An 18,058-nucleotide genomic window follows, 5' to 3' on the forward strand; every position below is an offset into this window, starting at 1 on the left:
GCACACACACACACACACTTTTCTGTGATATTATGCTTCTGGGAAAATGTTCCAGGCAATTATTTAAATGTCAGCGGAGGTAACACCCACACTCGTTCTCTTGCTCACGACTCATACACCAATCAGCGCAAACACATTCACACAAAAACATATCATCTGTCTGTCGGTCTGCGCCTCACACGCACAGCGAGCATCTGCTGCAAACCAGCAGACTGCAATTAAGGGAAAAACAACAATAGAAGCAACATTGCGATTGGGAGGAGGAGGATGGGGGGGGGTCAGTGGGGATGCAGCCGCTCCGCGAGCTAAAAGAATAAACTGCTAAAAATTCCAATGCAACGTTGCCAACAGGAAAGATGCAAATATGTGAGAGAACAATTAGCTGGCTGAACTCTCTCCTCTGCATTTACATTCACACTCGGCGGCAAATGAAGCAATGCGAACTGAACCCAGGCAGAAAGGGCAGGTGGAGGGAGAAACATTAAACATAATTGTATGTCACACACAAGTGCACCCAGACCACCAAATCCAAGGGCGTACAATTGCGCGTCTGTGGGTTCCTGCCACGCAGCCATTTGGTTACGTGTCATGTGTGTGTGCCAGGCCGGGCCTTCCCCAATGACCCATTTGTACTTAACAGCAGTGCTGTTGCTCCTCTGTGCCAGGTTGTGTGCCTGTTACAGCTGTGCAAAATACAAGTGTGTGTGTGTGTGTGTGTGCATGCGGGAGAGTGAGCTTAATTAAAAAGCAGCCCAATGACTGTAATGCTCGCAGCAGCAGGTCAGGTAGAGAGGACAGAGGCATTCATCTGTGAGCCTCTGAGGGTCTGCAACCAGACAAAATGACCTTCCTGACTCTGTCAAAGAACTTCTGGCACAAAACACACCAACCATAAAAGTCACACAGATCAGGTCCCTAAATGCTGCAGTTCCCACAGCGAGGAGGTAAAGTAAGTAAGGTGAGGAGATGCTGAAAAAAGAATGCATCATTAAGTTCAGGCCTTGGAAAGCTTATAGAGGGCTATAATTTTAAGCGTGTCGTTCCGACAGTCCAAAAAGTCCAGAACATAAATCAAACAATTTTTTCGCCCCCCAATTAATGTCAATATGTGCCCTAAAGTTTGAAGCGTGCATCTTTGTCTAGGTGTATATAGCACCTTTAAAAGGAGTGAGAACACAGTGTCGCTGCTACAAGAAGAAAATGTCTTTGGCTGTTGTTTCAACCATGTAAACTCATGACATATTAGAAACGAAGTATCAATTTGTCCTGTTTTATCACAAAACTCCCCTCATTACATAAAGTCAAGGTAACTCTTAAAAAAGTTTGCAATAGCCGTAGTGTAGAGCAAGGGTCTTCAACATTTTTCAGGCCAAGGACCCCCAAACTGATGGAGAGATTAAGTAAGGACCTTTGTACTTAAATATGTTGAAATTTAATTAAAGTTTGTTGGGAAAATATATATAAAAATATACAAAAAATGTCTAATCAACCAAAGATTTTACGATAAACTAACTCGTGCAAACGTGCAAAGCAAATGATCCATACACTTCAACATGCAGGACGCATATACAGCCTCATGGGGTAAAGTCTTAGGGCCTCGTTTTCTGTAAGCGCTTGTCCTCTAGAGGACAGCTGTCAAACACACGACAGGTTTCCAGTTACATTTAACACAGAGAGTCAAACAACCATTCATACTCATCACCAATGAACCTAACCAGCATGTCTTTGGAAGGAGGAAGCCGAAGTACCCAGAGAAACCCCACGCAGACACAGGGAAAACATGCAAATTCCACCCAGAAAGGCACCTTCTTGCATCTTTGAGGTAGATGCACTGGAGGCCAACAGTGACATTGCCTCATGTCGTCTGTGCCAGAAACTTGCACTTCAACACACACAAAAAAAACCCCCAGAGCCAAAAAATATTAACGGCAGCAGGTGGCAGTAGTAGAATAGGTTCCGCTGCCAACTTCCCTGCGCCGTTTGCCTGTGCGCATACCTTCGCTTTAAGTTCATCATTGAAGTGGGGGTCGTTGAACTCGACGAAGCGGAAGAAAAGGGCACGTTTCTGGGCAATAGAGTAGTTCCTGGGAATGTCCTCCTCCATATATTCCTTCAGGAAGGTCATGTTGCATAGGAAGCGACCCGTAAAGGCCCGCAGCAGCTGGAACAGTAGCTCAATCTCCGAGTAGTTACGCCTGTTGAGAAGACAGAGGGTTCATGATCTCGGTGCTAGGACGGAAAGATGTATGTCTGATGTCAACAACAATACGGTGCACTGAACACCCGAAAAAAAAAATGTTAGACGCCAGTGCAACTCTGATAATTGGCCAGTTTTACATTTTCCAAACAGAATGTGTTTATCAAAAGAAGGTTGACTGAACACATAAACTTTAAAATTACTGGAGTGGTTGGGGGTTAATTGTGAGGTCTGATATAAACATCTGCTAAGTGCCTAGTGCACCAAGTGTGCTAGCACTTTCTCAGTGCTCAGACAAAGAGGTGGAGTGAGAAGGTCATTCATGATTGGAATGTCATTTAGTTAGAAGTAAGAAAGTGAAGTTGCTGTGGAAATTTGCATGATAAGCTTAAAGTGCTCACACTACTGAATAACTCAAGATGACACCCAAAAGGTCACTTAAGTCATAAAGTTTTACTTTCTGCTGGTAATGCTGTTAATTTCAGAGTAATCACTGGCCCGGGCCCTGGCCCTGGCCTGTGTAGATGTTTTGGGCGAGGGGCGGTACTCTACATACTTGCAGTAGCTTAGCAAACAGAAGGCAAGCAGCTTGGGCTCCTTCCAGTTGGTGGCGGCCATATTGTCTTTGCGATGTCTCTCCTGGAAGGCCTCGCTGACCCAGACTCGCCTTAGCTGGCTGACCAGGGAGTGCTGCCCCGCCAGCCAGCCCTCATCGTTCTTCACTATGATGCTAATGATCTGAACAATGGGAGGAAGAAAAAGATTAGGTCAGATTATGGCATTAGTGAGAGTTAAGCCGTATTAAGATTTGGATGATGACTACCGAAGCCACACACTGACTTGCAAAGACATGCCCACGTCTAATGAGAGCGTGTATTTTAGAGAACTGGAATTAAAAAAATATGCCTTGACGTACCTTGATAGCTTGAAACTGCAGGTCCAGTCTGGCTGTGGTGGTGGAGGGAGATCCAGGTCGAACAGTTGCCGCGGTGCCGGCAGGAACAAGAAGGGGCACGAAGCGGTTCGGATTAGAGGCCAACACGTCTCTTAGCGGCTTGGCGTCTTTGTGCTTCAGAAAACTCTGTATGCGAAGACATAAACATATTGTAAACTCTAACACAAGCCTTGTACGTGTAGTAAAACAGGAAGGCACGACTGCGTCGGATCGACTCCGCGCAACGCCTTAAATAAATGAAAAGAATGACAAAGAAACTCTTACTAGGAGCGATCTGTCTCAATTTGGTGTTAACATGACCACCGAGCTGTGATATATCCCTGATTATAGCCCATTACAGCGGCGGCACAAAAACAAAACGATTCATAATGGCGTATGTGTCAATGAAAAGACTGAAGGGAGTGCCATTTAGAGGCGCCATCATCTGACCATGAACATGCGGCTCCACTGGGGGTCGTTGAGCGTGGCCTCCATCATGAACAGCTCCACCGTCTGAGATGGGTGACGCGTCAGGAACTTGATCAAAGGCTCCCTGAATGGACTGCCGGCCTGGTGCCAGGCAAACGGATGAGGAAGGAGAAGGAAAGGGGCAGAGGAAGAAATGATAAGAATGACCAAATACAGACTTGGGCTCCATCGCTCTCTTGTGAAAATATGTCTTAAATTGCTATAATGAAGATCAAAATGAATCTGGAAACGTAATTGCCATCTATTACACGTTCTCAGTTAAAATCAATGACTCAACAAAAAGCACCTGTAGTGAATTTGACTATTTAAGCCTCTATTTTCTTTTTTGATAATCGATCCTCAACGTTTTTACACCGTCTCAAATGGAAGGCAACGTGGTGTCTCACCTCTATGAGCATAGCCCTCTCCGTCTTCATGACCACCTCCAGCAGAGGTTTGACTAGAGTCTGAGGTGCAGCTGGGATCAGGTGGAAAAGGTTAATGATGGCAGAACAGATCTTCATCTCCTGTGGAAAGGTTCAGAGAAAGACAACAGAGGGAACAGGGGAGTGGATGAAATTCTTGGACAGGTGGGCTACGAACAGACAGAATATCTGACAGACAGTCTTGACGGACAGTCACTGCAGAAAGACGAGGATGAATCTTAGTTTAAAAAAACAGAATGCCACTTGTAATTGTTAGCCTTTCCGCGAGCTCTAGGATCGGACTTGCACAGGGTGCAACCAAATAAAGGACAGCACGCATGGTCGCTGCTGTAAACCTCGTGTAAATCTTCTGTAAAAGTCAGAGGAAAATCAGGACAGCTGGACATTTCCTAACGGTCAAAACGGGAGGTTAGAGCGAGGCTGAGATGACGGTAACGTTTCTGAAAAAAATGATCACGGACACATGGACACAGAAATAAATCGACCACTGTCACGACATGGGTTCAATTCACCAGCACGACATAGGTTCAAACTGGGTTTCAAATCACTGACAGAAAGTCGCCAACAGAGGGCGCAACACCGGGTCACATCTCACCTCGACGCCCTCCAACGCAGGCTGTACCAGAACGGGAGACAATGATAAGAGTCAGCAGAGCATTACGTGTGCATGATCGTGTGGCTGTGTGCTCCACGTGGGAGGTGAGCAGATGAGACACGGTGATAATGGGCAGAAACTAAGGAACTATTCTTCTGAGGGGGAAGAAAAGGGAAGGGCCGATACGGGGACATTAGTGGAACAGCATAGAATCAACTGCATGTGGAGGAAAAAGCATATAAGTCTGACCGGCACCAAGTAGGGAATACTCAAAGTGACATTTTTCTTTCATACGAAGCCCTCCACCCTCCTCCTCCTCCTCCTCACACCTTCACTCCACAGTCTCCTCTTTTCTGTCAAAACCTCCAGACCCTCTTCCTCAGCCCTAACCACATCCGCCCGACCCCAATTTTTGTCTTCATCAGGGCTCGGCTAATTGACTCCCTGACCCCGGCTCCGCTGTCACTGCCAGGGCTTTGCTGTCAACAGGCACAAAGACCACAATTTAAAGGGCGGGAAAGACAAAAGCCCAATTTGCATGTAATTAAACACGCCACTCTGAGATGGGCTCCCATTAAGACGGCAAAAAAAAATTTGAGGGAGGGAGAGGCAGCTGGGTTTTTTTTTTTTTACCCCTCACTCTCACCTTTTCTCTGTCTTTACAAGGTTATCTGTCGGGGAGATAATGAGGAGACGCAGCGCTGGGCCCACCACCGCCTGCCTGGCGCCTAATTAATCATTGATTGTAATATGGGCACTCGCTACTCATCGGGGAGGAGGCCACACAGAGAAGGTGTCGACTACATGTGACTCTAGCTTTGCGAGTATAAGGAGTTTCTCTCCTTGTTCAGCGAATGCTGTTTGGTTTAGGCATGAAAGATCAACTGGACAAAAACAGTGCCAGTAGACAGCCGTATTGATCCTACTGGCCGGGAAAGCTTCTGCAGTTCATTCAAGCAGATTGCACAGAGAAAAGAAAGAAGAAGCATCTAGATGCCGTGAGCAGGAAAAGATTTACAGTTGTATCATATTTGTTTGTGGTATGCGGTTGGGTATGAAATGTGTTTACTTACACTGCCATCGCTGCGCTGGCCTCCTTTGTGCGTTATTACAACTACCTCCATCCACTTCCTCAGGTGTTGCTGAAATACAGAGAAATGAGATTGAGCATTAACTCGCACAATTCAAGTTAGACCTGTCAATCTAAGCCTCCTGTACGCGGCAGGCCCCGCCCCTAAGGCTGCTGAGCCAATCGCACAGGCCGTATATTATATGCTGGGGATAAATATCTGGGTATGATTTAACTTAAGTAGTGTTCAATTATAACTGGAAAGGCAGGTGTTATTTTTCTGCAAATGTTTGCTTAAAACTCACTATATGTGCATATACATGCATACCTATAAATACACATGCTTACAACTTTCAAATGCACGGGAACCTGGCGTTGCCATACTAGTCATTAGCACCTTCTCCAGAGAGCCTTTGTTGAATTCTTGTCTGGCACACGGAAAGACACGACAATTCCCAGCCACCGATCACCAAGCAAGAATCAGATAGAACTCGAAATAATTGTCCAAATACTGACGTTGCTGTCTCGTTATTTTTAGGTCGGAACACCTTGTGCAGGATTTGCGGTGGGCTGTCGAATTCAGACTAATGCGCCTGATCTATTTGTCCAGTTTGGTTGTCACGCGCACGCCATAATAACTGCTAAGCCGCCAGGTGCTGAACAAAAAAACGGGGCAAATGCTGTGAGAGCGATAACGGGAGTTTCTCACCATCATCTGGTCGCAGAACTTGTCGTTGAAGGAGTTGGGGAAAAGGCGCGTGACGGAGGTCAGGCGGTTCACCACGTTCAGGGTCAGGCTGCGGTAGTCGCCGAGCATCATCAGCAGCGGCCGCATGTGAGTGTGGATCTGGTCCACCTCAATGGTGGCACCTTCCAGGAACTACAACAGAGTACAGGGAAATTTCACATATTTTAAAAATCTTGTTACGACCCCTACAGATAAACAGAATTCTGACGTTGGATATATATATGAACAAACATAACGATATCTGTATGTAGCTTTCAAATTCCGTTTAGACCTCTGGTATGATCACATTTTATTTTCCCCTCTTTTTTATCCTGTCAACATGAGACCCGGCCTTTGTCCGGTCTCCCAGCCCTGCAAACTGCTCACTACCCCTCGCGTCTCCATTAAGGAACTAAGGCCACTCAAATGAGGGCATGGTGAGCTGTAAACAAGCACACATGCGAAGCAAACGCCGATGACGCACACCCTCACACAGAAGGGTGGGGAATGATGCATGGCAGCCACATTCATTTTCCTCTCAGTGCTGAGAACAAACACTCCATCCTGTATCGATCTGGCCATGGCAACGCTCATTAGTGCTAGCAGGGCAGAGATGAAAGAATGGAGAGAACAGAAAATGGCAAGCACAAAAAAAACACACACACACATACACACAGGATGGTGAAAAGGAACTATGGTGGTTAAAAAAAGAAGAAGAAAATTAAGGACACCAAAATGGAAGGGAAAATGGACAGAGAGCTCGGAGCAAGATGGAGGCTGAGATGGTGTGGATAGTTTGATGAATAGAGGCTGGTTCAGGGAGAGTGTGATAAAGCAGAGGGAGGTCCGTATGAAGATAAGTGGGTGGGGAAATGGTACAAAGGGGGGATTAACAAAGACCTTGGAAGATGGCAAATGACATGAGAGATGGAGGCAAGAGAAGGAGGAAGACCTCAGGAAGAGAACGAATATAAAACATGACAGAGCTATTCTACGAAAACCGAAAAATTAAAAATTAAAAAAGTCAGCTTAAGGGTAAAGACCATTTCAAAGGTGATTAAAAGATGTAAAAGGTGCAACCAAATTTACAAATGTAAGTGAAGTGAAATGTAAGTAAATCTTCGGAAGTGATCGTTTAAAAAACTAAACAGCCACCGATGTAAAGGTGTTACTGTAAATGATCTTACTCAAAATAACAAAAACTATAACTAGTTGGGGGAACATTTAGCGTCATGAAAACTTTCATTTCAACGTGCAGCCTCCCTGAAAGTAACACAATGTCACGTGAGATGGCATCAGTCACGTCTGATAAGTGATTATTGATGCCCTGGGAATCTTTCACTTCCTTGATATGTTCTTTTGTAAAGCAATCAATCAATAATCAATTTGAGGGGTCATTTCAAATCTAATTCATAGTAATTACAAAGCAAAAGCGGAAGGAAGAGGAGTTACACACTGACCTTTCTCATGCAGGCCTCACCCGCTTCCTGCAGTTCGTTGTTGGTGGAGTTGAGGGCTTTGAACAAGGCGGCAATGATCTTCTCTCTGGACTGTGGCAAGTAGTTACAGGCTGCCAAGGCATCTGATCGAGATAAAGAACATTGATAGCACTTAATGCTTGCTTTCTGGTAAGAAATAGACGGTCGCTAATTTATTGCTCTTCCTGGCAAATGTAAAGTGGTACAACACTGTCAACAATAACGGTTCCGACTGTTCTAAAATTACATCTGTACACAGATGTTATGCTGGGTTTACGTACTTAGGGCAGCAATACGTAGTGGAACCAGGGAGGGAAGACTCTTGTAACAGGGCAGCTTCATCAGACCTGCATCCTCTGCCTCACACAGGTTCAACAGCTACACAAGAGTGGAGGAAAAAAAAGGAGTCATGCAACTCTGTACAATGTGATGTCTTTTTCTTTAATTCTGTTAAGTAAATGACTTCTGCAGCTTGCATACCTCTGTGTAGAAGACCTTGTGCTCCATGACATTAAGGTCCATTGTGAAGAGGCGGGGCTGCAGGGTGGTGCAGAAGGTGTTGCCCTCCATCAGGCCGATTTGGGCATTGGCAGGCTGGTGACGCAGCAGGTGTTTCTTAGGGGGAACCATATCTTGCAAAACCTGAAGGGAAAAACAACAGTGGCCCAGTGAAGTCACGTTACATTTTTATGTCAAAGCTACTACACTGAGTGCACAGAGAATACAAAATTTATTAGGGCTGTCAAAATGAACATGGTAATCCAGATTAATCCATCATCATCATGATTAAACCGATTAAAGATTTTAATGCAATAACTCATCTACAGCACAGGATGACTCAAGACCTGGGATTCTGCTAGCGCTTTGGCTAACACTTTGACTAACACGTGGTCCCGCTCGCGACAAACAAGGTAAAGACAAGCTGGCAATGGGGGCTTGCAAATAACTGGCCACTCCTTCAACTGTTGCTGCTGTACACTGTGGCAGACAACACTGTAAATACCTAAGAAGCGGTCAGCTCTCCTCTCAGCTAATGTCAACAAGTTAGTTTGTCTTAGTAGCTGCTGAAAAAGAAGCAACAAGGCCTCACTGATGTGGATAAATGTTTGTCTAGAAAAAGAGATTAAAAAAAGTAGTTTTACGTTGTTTTGCTGAAACTGTTGAATGTGTTTAATAAACATTAAGTGCATTAATTAAGTTAAGTGCACATAAATTATCTTCTTTCTCGTTTGTTTGCTCATGCAAAATGAAACGCGATTAAAAACTAATGATATTTAATCGTGATTAATCGAAATTAATCTACAGCAACCCTGTGATTAATCTGATTAAAAGCTTTAATCTTTTGACAACACAAACATATATATATAAATAATCACTCTTTGCGTTCACCTCTTTGTGCGGTTCCATGATGACAGTGACACTCTTTCCAGTGACCTGGGCGAGCACCTGTAGCGAGTGCATGGCCTGCTTCCTGACTGTGGAGTTGGGGGAGGTGACCTCTCGGACGAGGTCATGCGTGACCATGTGGAAAGACTTGTCCTGGGCCGCGAGCAGCTCTTCAGTCTTTTCTTCATCTTTCAGTGGAGTGGCACAGCGAACCAGCAACTGCTCCAGGGTGGTCTTTGCCATCGCTACGGCTCCATTTGACACCTGTGTAAAAACCAATAACTACAATGCCTTAGCAGTAAGCTAACAGTGCTTTGACAAGACAGGAAAATTACAAGTTGTTACAACAGAGTGTTTGTACAAATATTTAATCAACAGAGAATTACCTTCTGAACTTATTTGCTAAATAACAGATTATGCACTCATTTACTCTCACCTCTCCTGTGAGGTCCATCATGACAAACAGCAGGGCTTTGAGAAAGGTGAGCTGGTTCTGTAGCACCCAGATCAGAGGGAGTCTCTCCATCAGAAACTTGATGGACACCACGCCACCAAGCTTAGCGTACCAGGCTTGCTCATAGCAACAGGCACACAGACGCTCCACTATGTAGGAGAACAAGGGCAGCTGGCATGCCTGAGAACGAAGACACCAGGATGATTAAAGGTGATTACCACGTAGAATAACGTAAAATTACTAAAATGAATTGAATGCGAGACAGAATATTTAATTTTTCATAAGGCTGAAATAACGGTCTTATCTTAATGGTACATTTTACCACAGATCTGCAATGAGCGCAAGTGCTTATTCAACATTCACGAATAGGTGAATCATCCTCCCAGTGACTCACCCTCTCCTTGGAGCCAAGGATGATGCTGGCCACATCGAAGATGACGGCCAGGGCCACTTCCCCGATCTTGCACAGCTCCTTTTCCTCGTAGGCCATGCATATAGCGATGGCATCAATCAGAACGAGCGGATCCATGCCCTTTGAGCCATTCTCCTCACTGTGGAACATGGCTGTGCTCGGCTGGCTGCCTAATTGGTAGCATGGAAGCAGGAAAGGACCTGGGAGGAGGTACAAAAGAAAAGAACTTAAGGGTTATGTTAAAGCTTTTTGACTGAATTTTAATATCGATTAAAGAGGTTACTATTGCACTACCATTTGTGGTACAGTATATGCTAACACATCCTGTGCCAAATGCAGAAAGAACATTCCTGACTTCTAATCCCATTTCCAAAAGCAAATATTTGGTAAGAGACTAATTTTCTTGAGCAGCTGGGAATAAATGCCAATGCAAGGGCAAAACAGAAAGCTAATATTAGATGTAGCGAGTAAGAAGAGTCCCTCACCACACTGCTGAGCCACAGCGACCATGGTATAATGGCGTATCAGGCTGGCCACGAAGGGCAATGCGCTGGGCCTCAGGTCCTTTATCACAGCAGACATGAATGCCCCAGTCAGGGCCTGTTCAAACGTTCTGCGGGCAGGCGTGTCTTGTGCCTTATAGCGGTGAGAGATGATGACATTGGGGATCCACTTCTCTGCGAAACTAATGGGGGCGAGAACCACAGAATGAATGAGAGGATTACACATCCACGATGACAACATATTAACCTGTGACAGTGGCATTGACATTTTCTTGACGATGGGAGACCTGAAAATCATTTAATGCACATCCACGATATTTCAGGACAGATATACGTCCATCCTGACTTCAGTCTGCATACTTTTACTATCTTTATTATATTCTGTTTCCTCTGCCTTCTTTATTTGTCCCCTGCTGGTATTTTTGTTATTTACTGCAGCTGAAGGCAACTGGGCCGTGGTGTGATTGAGCAGCTGTTTTCTCCATGCTTGAGTTTGTGTTTTATAATGCCACACGCCAGGGGCAGCCCTGATGGATCACTTCATTTTATTATTGCCATTTAAAAAACTGCTCTTTGGAAGTGGAGGGAAAGGGTGGGGTGAGAAGGTGGAGGGCGCGGGGTGAAAGCGGCAGGGGGCTTTGTCGACAGGATGTCACGTCAATTGCCCTCAAGTCGGCACGGGCACGTCACTCCAACGCCCAACAGTTCAGCAAAATTGGCGTTTCAAGGATTCCTCCGTCTTCTGCGTCTACATTTACAGTGTCGAGGGAAAGAGAGACGGCTGGAAGATGACTAAGGGAGGCACAGCGGGAGAAAAAAAGGCAGACGCAACATTTCAAGAGAGGACGTACGCTGTAAATGGAGACGTCCGAGGAAGCGGCGAGCACAGTCTCCCTGATCATAACTGACACACTTCATTATCCCCACTGTGCACAAACATGTGCTGTGTTCGTGCACGTTACTGGTGCATAATGACAGGAGAATGTAAGGGGGCATGGCGCAGCATAAACAGACAGGGGGAAAGTCAATTAGCCGATGCCCGGGGATCAATGATGGTAATGTGACTAACCCACCCGACAACCACCCCCATTTCCGCTCGTCTGCTCATGTATGCGTTTCCGCCTTCCAGCCAAGCCTGCCAGAGGGTGGGCGGCCCGCGAATGCGTAATTAGCAACACCCGCGTTTGAGCGGGAAATAATTAGGCAGCGCGTTGGTGAAGGCATGACGTAAGAGGGAGAAAGCGGGGGCATGTCAGCAGGTAGTAAGACGGCATATAAGACGCAACGTTTACAGATACGGCGTGGTGGGAAGGCTTGGGAGAGGGCAGGAAAGGTGGACAATAGCCGAGGAGTAGAGGTCACATTCAAGTTGACTCAAATACATGTAGAAGTGGGAAGGATTGATCAGAAACCTGGATGTATTTTAAAAACTAAATTTTCACCATACTGCTAAGCATAGCTCCATAATTAAGACTGGAGTCGGTAGCTAGCTAACTTCAAACACTAGTGAATGGAACTGAGCTGATGCGTAGGGCTATGTCATGGTAGCCTCATTAAACGGGATAAATTTACACACTGAATGTTTGAGGATAAAGGCTTCTTTAAGCTGAGTTTGTGGTAAAAAAGCATAATAATATGGACGAAAAAATGCACTGCAACTGAAATGACAATTCATTCAAAAATAGGTGTCTCCATAATGACAATACGGAGGCACATGCCGACTTGAACCCAGAATGTTTACTCACTTGGGATGTGACAGGAGCTGGTAGAGAGCATGCTTATTGTCATCCAGGCTGGTCATGGCCACCAGGAAGCACTTAATGACCTCCCAGGCCTGTCGCCTGTAGTAAGGCTCCGTGTTGGCACTCTTCAGGCAGTCCAGAGCCGTCTCTATCGCCTTAAAGGAAACACAACATGCTCATCTTCACCCCTTTTCATTATGAAATAACAAGTTCCCGCGATGCCAAGTGCCAATATTTTGACGTGATCGATCCGAGGCTTGATTGCATTTTATACATGTATGTGATTAATTGCACGCAGCGCCATCTGGCCGAGCAAAGGTCATTATCATTTCCACATTAACGGCTGACAAGCCAGAGCGGCCAGGCACTTAAAATGGAGAAAATGAACTAATTAATGCCACTCAGAACAGAGAGGAGAAGATGAGGAGCATACAAGACCTGAGGGAGGATGAGAGGAAGTAAGGTCACAGCATAACTGAATTGTAGACCTGTCAGGGTATTATGATATCAGGATATTTCTGTCAGGTCGGGGACAAGTGCTCCGCTACTAGATGTTAGATATAAAGTTCAAGGGGAAAACTTCTAAGAAAAGACGGCTTTGTCCTTGGGCTTTGAGGACTACAGGGAAAAGAAGTTTAAAAACAAAAGAAGCTGAAGAAACAGCACAGTGAATCTCAAACTCCACGTTTTATATCTTAAAATTATTCGCGTCAATATTCCTCGGTCTTCTCGGTACAGAACGTCAAGCTGCCTCCCCCTAATGTGCAAACGGGCCGTATGGCTGCAGCATGAAGCTGCTAGAGATTCACGCCCTCAGCCTGTGCATGTGGGTGTGCAGCATGTGACAGCGTGTGTGTGGGTCTGCGAGTGTGTTGTCTGCGCGTCTACGGCAAACACACAGACTGATAGCCAAGAAGAGGGAGCAGCCATTAGTGAGAGTAAATAATGCCGTCATGGTGGCCCAGACTAGATTGATGATTACTGACTGGGGATGAGGAGGAGAAACAAGAGATGAATTTAATTACCTGGAGGACACACACATCTCCTCACTCACTTTCTGTCTCACACAAACAACCCCGTGACAAAGATGTATTGCTCTCGGTGGAGAACAATAATGAGGAATATCAAGCTCTTTCATGTTTAATTATTTCTTTCTCAAAAATACAAAAAGAAAAAGGGGTCTTCAATCTCATTTTGGACAATGTTGCGAAGTCACTCCATCCTCAGACTTTAAATAACGTCTGGCCAAATAAATTACGGGACGGCGTCGTATCTTACCTTCTCCATGGGTAGCTGTATGGAGGCTTTGCAGTCAGTGAATTCGGCCTTGATGCTGGGCCCCTGGACCTCAGTCACCACGTAATGCAGCCTCTGAGACTCCTTCAGCATCTTCCTGTTGCTGCCACCGAACTTCCCCAGCACCCGGTAGGCTACATGGGAGATGCTTTCGGCTGGATTACGCAGCGTGCGCCATAAAGCCTGGAGCACAGTGCAGGAAGCAGATAAAATATCAGTTTGGGCGTTGAAAGGGGAATAACAGCATGAGACTGATTAGTTTAAAATCCACATAAAACACTTTGAAGACCGATCACTGAAGTGATTACAAGACGGATATCAGCAAAACTGTGAGAAAATCACTAGTAAAATCACTATCAGTATGTTTAAACATTTATGGAATGAAGTTATAAACCTCTTTCGGGTATGAACGGCCCTAAACAGTCATCTATAGATGTTTCACCACAAGAAGCCACAGGATTCAGAGTAAATGATAACATTTTTGGATCTGTTACATCCAAACACATTCTCTGATAACAATGCATTTTTTTTTTCATTTTTGTGAGTACAATAAAAACTGCCTATTAATTGATCACTATAACATGAAACAGGTCCTGACCTGCATGAGCTCAGCCCTGACAGGCTGGATGTGGTCGTAGAGGAAGTCAGGCTGCAGGTTGTCCACGCACAGCTCCAAGGTGCGGAGGCCCTGGCTGACTAGAGTCTGAGAGCCGTTGAGCGCAGACACCAGTGGATCCATCAGCATGGGCAAGTAGGGGAGCAAAGAACTCAGACGCACTGGCACCGTCAGACACAACTCCACGAACAGGTCTTTCATGTGCTGCTTGTGGAGACCACTCTGCAGCATGTTTAGACCTGAGAGAAAGAGGAAGGGGATTGGACACTTGCCACATGTTTTAACAGTCAAATATGCTCTTGTGTGTGTGTGTGTGTGTGTGTGTGTGTGTGTTTACCTTGCAGCAGGTTGGGTAGGAGGGGTAGGAACTCCTGGTAGAGAAGGTCATGGCTTCCTCCACCAATAGAACGGAAGAGAGCCCGGAGAAGCAGGAAGTAGTTGTAGGGTTCCTTCGCTGACTGAGCCAGTTCCATGGAGCTGTTCACTATCTTATGGAGGTGGGGCTATGAAAGGAGGGGCAATTATATTAGTGTAAAGTTGCAAAGGCAGTATAAATCTGTGTAATGTAACAAAAAAAAACACCAATTACCTTGAGCATCTGCTCATTCTCAGCAGCAAATAGTGACACTGAACCAAAGACAAGTTTGAAGAGCTTGAGGTAGAGGTTTGAGAGCTCCACGTTGGAGCCCATCTCTGGCAGTCTTTCGAGAAGATACTCTACTAGGATGGTGGCAAATAGAGCAGATGTTGACAGGTTGGCCAGGAAGGAATTTGCCACAATCTGGAAAACATCAAGAGGGGGAAAAAAAATAATTGAGTCCAAGGATCTCATGCTCAGAACATATTAATGTATTGACTTTTAAAATGAGTAAATAATATACCTGCAGCGCGTAGTTCTTGGAGATTCTCTCCACCATGTATGGCACAGTAGTCTGAAAGATCTCCTTGAATGTGAGGGGGTTCATCATGGTGAAGACCCCGGCAAAGTGCTCCAGGACTTCTTTCTCCTCCTTCATGCGTACCGTCTGGCAGTTGGCTACCCTGATGTACGTCTGCTGGTTGTTGGCAACCTGGACCTGGTCAGAAGAGACATGACACCTATAACACTAGGCTGTTGACACATTTTTTTTTTATGAACTTATACGAGTTTTAACGTTGAGCCTACCCAATTACCAATAAATTCTTTTAGACAAACAACTGTAAAATTCCTAGCAGTGCAGTTAGTCTGTGCTTTAATTGTACCTGGTAGATGTCCAAGGCCTGCATGGCATATTTGACCAGCTTAATGTAGATCTGAGTCTCCTTTGGCTGCAGCTGTTTGTTAGGAATGAATTGAGCCTCTGAAAGTGGGAAGACAAAGCATCAGTGCATGCAGAGAAGACTGAGACAATGCAATAATGCTCAATTCAATTTCCTTAGCAACAATCTGGCAAGTATTCATATCTGTCTTAAGTGCAGAATACTACAGCAAAGTTATACAGATCAAATCCAATAAGTAACTTGTGAACCTAAATTATGGCTTAAAAACCCCCGTTACCTCCAGGCGCCTTGCAAGACGTGATGCCCCAAGTAATTGTCTTCACTCCGCACACCAAGGTCTTGACCAAGCTGCGGCAGTCTGACACTTGAAACGTCTGCTTGTCCTCCTTCTCGCCAGGTCGGTCGAAGGGCGTCGTCGCCGTCGGAGGCGCAGCGGCGACCGGCGTCGGAGGAGCAGGTGGCGGGATGGCCGGGGTGGTGGATGGAGTGGGCGTGGCCGGCACCGCAGGCAACGCCCCTGGGTCAACCACACCCATTTCTGACTGAGGTTTGCATTTCTTGAAGATGGAGACAAGCTGGTAGCGTGCGATGGTGTGAAACTTCAACACGAACACCTGATTAATAGGAAAATACACCATTAATATCCGGGTGAACACACGACAACCGCTTTTCTTCCGAACCCGGGTTCCCACCTCCAGCATCCTCATCAGGATGTCCCGTCCATTGCCATTTTCCTGCTCTGACTTTGAGCGGATGCAGTCCACCAGGTTGAGGAGCAGCTTGCAGGACATGGTCTGGATGTTGCTGGGAAGTGACTCGTCGTCGATGTTCTTGGCGAAGAGCTGCACGGCTAGGGACAAATCTGTCAGCGGCAAGTTCTGTCGAACATGGTGGACCAGGTCGGCTAGTGTGCTGTAGGCCAAGGGTCTGGGAAGAAACACATACGTGTAACTTTTAATAATCCCATTTCACTGCTGAACTGTGGTGAAAACTGAAAAAAGGCTGCCAGCGGAATGGAAAAACTTCACAGATATAGAAAGCAGCTTTGGGACGAGGGAGAAAGAGAAAAGGTGAGCTAATGAGTGACACTGATAGCGCTGCCAGATCCCATCCAAATTCCTTGTTGTCCAATGAAGTACTAATGTATAATGGCAGCTATTTTGTTGATGGGGCGAGATAGTTTGGCAACCGAGGATGGTCAAGGAGACTCTGAAGCAGCACTAAGAGAGGATGCGCGTGCAGCCTGCCCTCTAGAGAGTGGAGAGTACATGACAACTTGACAGGGCGATCTGTGCTGCGGCGTTGTTCTCAGCTTCCCTGAGAATTTGCGCGGCGGCGAGAGCTGCCTGATTAATATGCGGGAACACTTGACATGCACCTGGCTGAGAAATCATCGATAAGAGAGAGGGGGAGAAAGAGACGACTGACGCCGAGGAATTCTAATGGTCGTGACCACACATACAGAGGACTTACCTGAGAGTCTCCCGAGCAGTGTAGCCAGAACCGATCAGGATGGACTCGTCGAAAAGTTTGTCCATGCAGGGGATGAACTCTGAAACGCAACAAAAAAAAAAAAGCACATTACAATGATTTCAAATGGTTCAATGAGCTTCTGAGACAAGTGTGAAGATGGAGGAAATTGTGGAAAAGCTGAAAAGGTAGATTTGAGAGTGTGTGTCGTTACAGTCCACAATTTGAGATGTTATTAGCAACAACAGCTACCACCTCAATACGACCTGTCCATGACCTGAACGCAGGGTTTTGGTTTATTGCATATTTTAAATATAGCCACGCACCTTTCTCTGCTTTGGCAGCAATAGAATAACTAACATCCAGACACCCACAGTTATTGTGTTCCTTCAGCTCTCTGAGACTCCCGAGTGTCAAATCTCCTGCAGACTGTTCGAGCCGCTGACTCAGAAGTAACGCAGAAAATCACCCAAAACGTGTGTCATTGTCTCAATAATTCAGTGATGGGTGGTTGAGCTTTCATTCCGTTCATTCTCACGTTTCACCTCTCGGTCACCAAATCAAAACGAGGTTCCGGAGTCGTGGTTTGACAGCTGCTAAAAATGTTGTTTCTGTAGTGTGACATTGCAAGAGCCTACTGCAGACTAAACGAACTATAATGAGCCTTCACCGAGGAGGGGAAAAAATGTTTCATCCCATCTTCTCATTATCCTGTGTCGTACTAGCCTATGTGCATTTTTGTGTGTGTGTGTGCGTGTGTGTACATACGGCTGCGGAGGTCAGTTGTGAGGATGTGCTTGGCTGCGATGAGCAGTTCCTTGCGGAGGTGAGCGGTCTCGGAGGGACAGTTGGACAGCAGCTGTAGCATGCCCTTCACCATCTGCTGAGAGTACTTTCCTACCAGGTCCTGACAGGGAGGAGAAACACACAATGATTAATGATTGGGGTTTCGGAAATTACTGTATTCCGGGGCCAGTTGTGCACCTCCAAAATGGCTCTCGCACA

General features: G+C 45.8%; 1 protein-coding gene across 4 annotated transcripts in view; it reads right to left on the reverse strand.

The window, feature by feature from the left end:
• LOC125022217 (transformation/transcription domain-associated protein) overlaps positions 1-18,058 on the reverse strand; it is an 83,958-nt gene that overhangs the window by 60,421 nt on the left and 5,479 nt on the right. The window contains exons 12-37 of one of the 4 annotated variants that reach the window (XM_047608664.1): positions 17,822-17,960; positions 17,057-17,135; positions 16,276-16,510; positions 15,861-16,197; positions 15,566-15,663; positions 15,205-15,399; positions 14,913-15,104; positions 14,661-14,826; positions 14,306-14,562; positions 13,690-13,890; positions 12,415-12,566; positions 10,652-10,851; positions 10,149-10,366; positions 9,737-9,934; positions 9,304-9,564; positions 8,395-8,556; positions 8,196-8,292; positions 7,897-8,018; positions 6,419-6,589; positions 5,714-5,782; positions 4,641-4,661; positions 4,007-4,126; positions 3,582-3,701; positions 3,114-3,278; positions 2,754-2,935; positions 1,997-2,195 (exon numbers count right to left, since the gene is read on the reverse strand). In XM_047608664.1, coding sequence (XP_047464620.1) covers positions 1,997-2,195; positions 2,754-2,935; positions 3,114-3,278; positions 3,582-3,701; positions 4,007-4,126; positions 4,641-4,661; positions 5,714-5,782; positions 6,419-6,589; positions 7,897-8,018; positions 8,196-8,292; positions 8,395-8,556; positions 9,304-9,564; positions 9,737-9,934; positions 10,149-10,366; positions 10,652-10,851; positions 12,415-12,566; positions 13,690-13,890; positions 14,306-14,562; positions 14,661-14,826; positions 14,913-15,104; positions 15,205-15,399; positions 15,566-15,663; positions 15,861-16,197; positions 16,276-16,510; positions 17,057-17,135; positions 17,822-17,960 — 4,356 coding nt within the window. Of the gene's footprint in view, positions 1-1,996; positions 2,196-2,753; positions 2,936-3,113; positions 3,279-3,581; positions 3,702-4,006; positions 4,127-4,640; positions 4,662-5,713; positions 5,783-6,418; positions 6,590-7,896; positions 8,019-8,195; positions 8,293-8,394; positions 8,557-9,303; positions 9,583-9,736; positions 9,935-10,148; positions 10,367-10,651; positions 10,852-12,414; positions 12,567-13,689; positions 13,891-14,305; positions 14,563-14,660; positions 14,827-14,912; positions 15,105-15,204; positions 15,400-15,565; positions 15,664-15,860; positions 16,198-16,275; positions 16,511-17,056; positions 17,136-17,821; positions 17,961-18,058 lie in introns of all 4 variants that reach the window. The other 3 variants (XM_047608663.1, XM_047608666.1, XM_047608665.1) reach the window with 3 other exon arrangements.

Source organism: Mugil cephalus, chromosome 16 (assembly GCF_022458985.1).
Source record: "Mugil cephalus isolate CIBA_MC_2020 chromosome 16, CIBA_Mcephalus_1.1, whole genome shotgun sequence".
Classification (NCBI taxonomy): domain Eukaryota; kingdom Metazoa; phylum Chordata; class Actinopteri; order Mugiliformes; family Mugilidae; genus Mugil; species Mugil cephalus.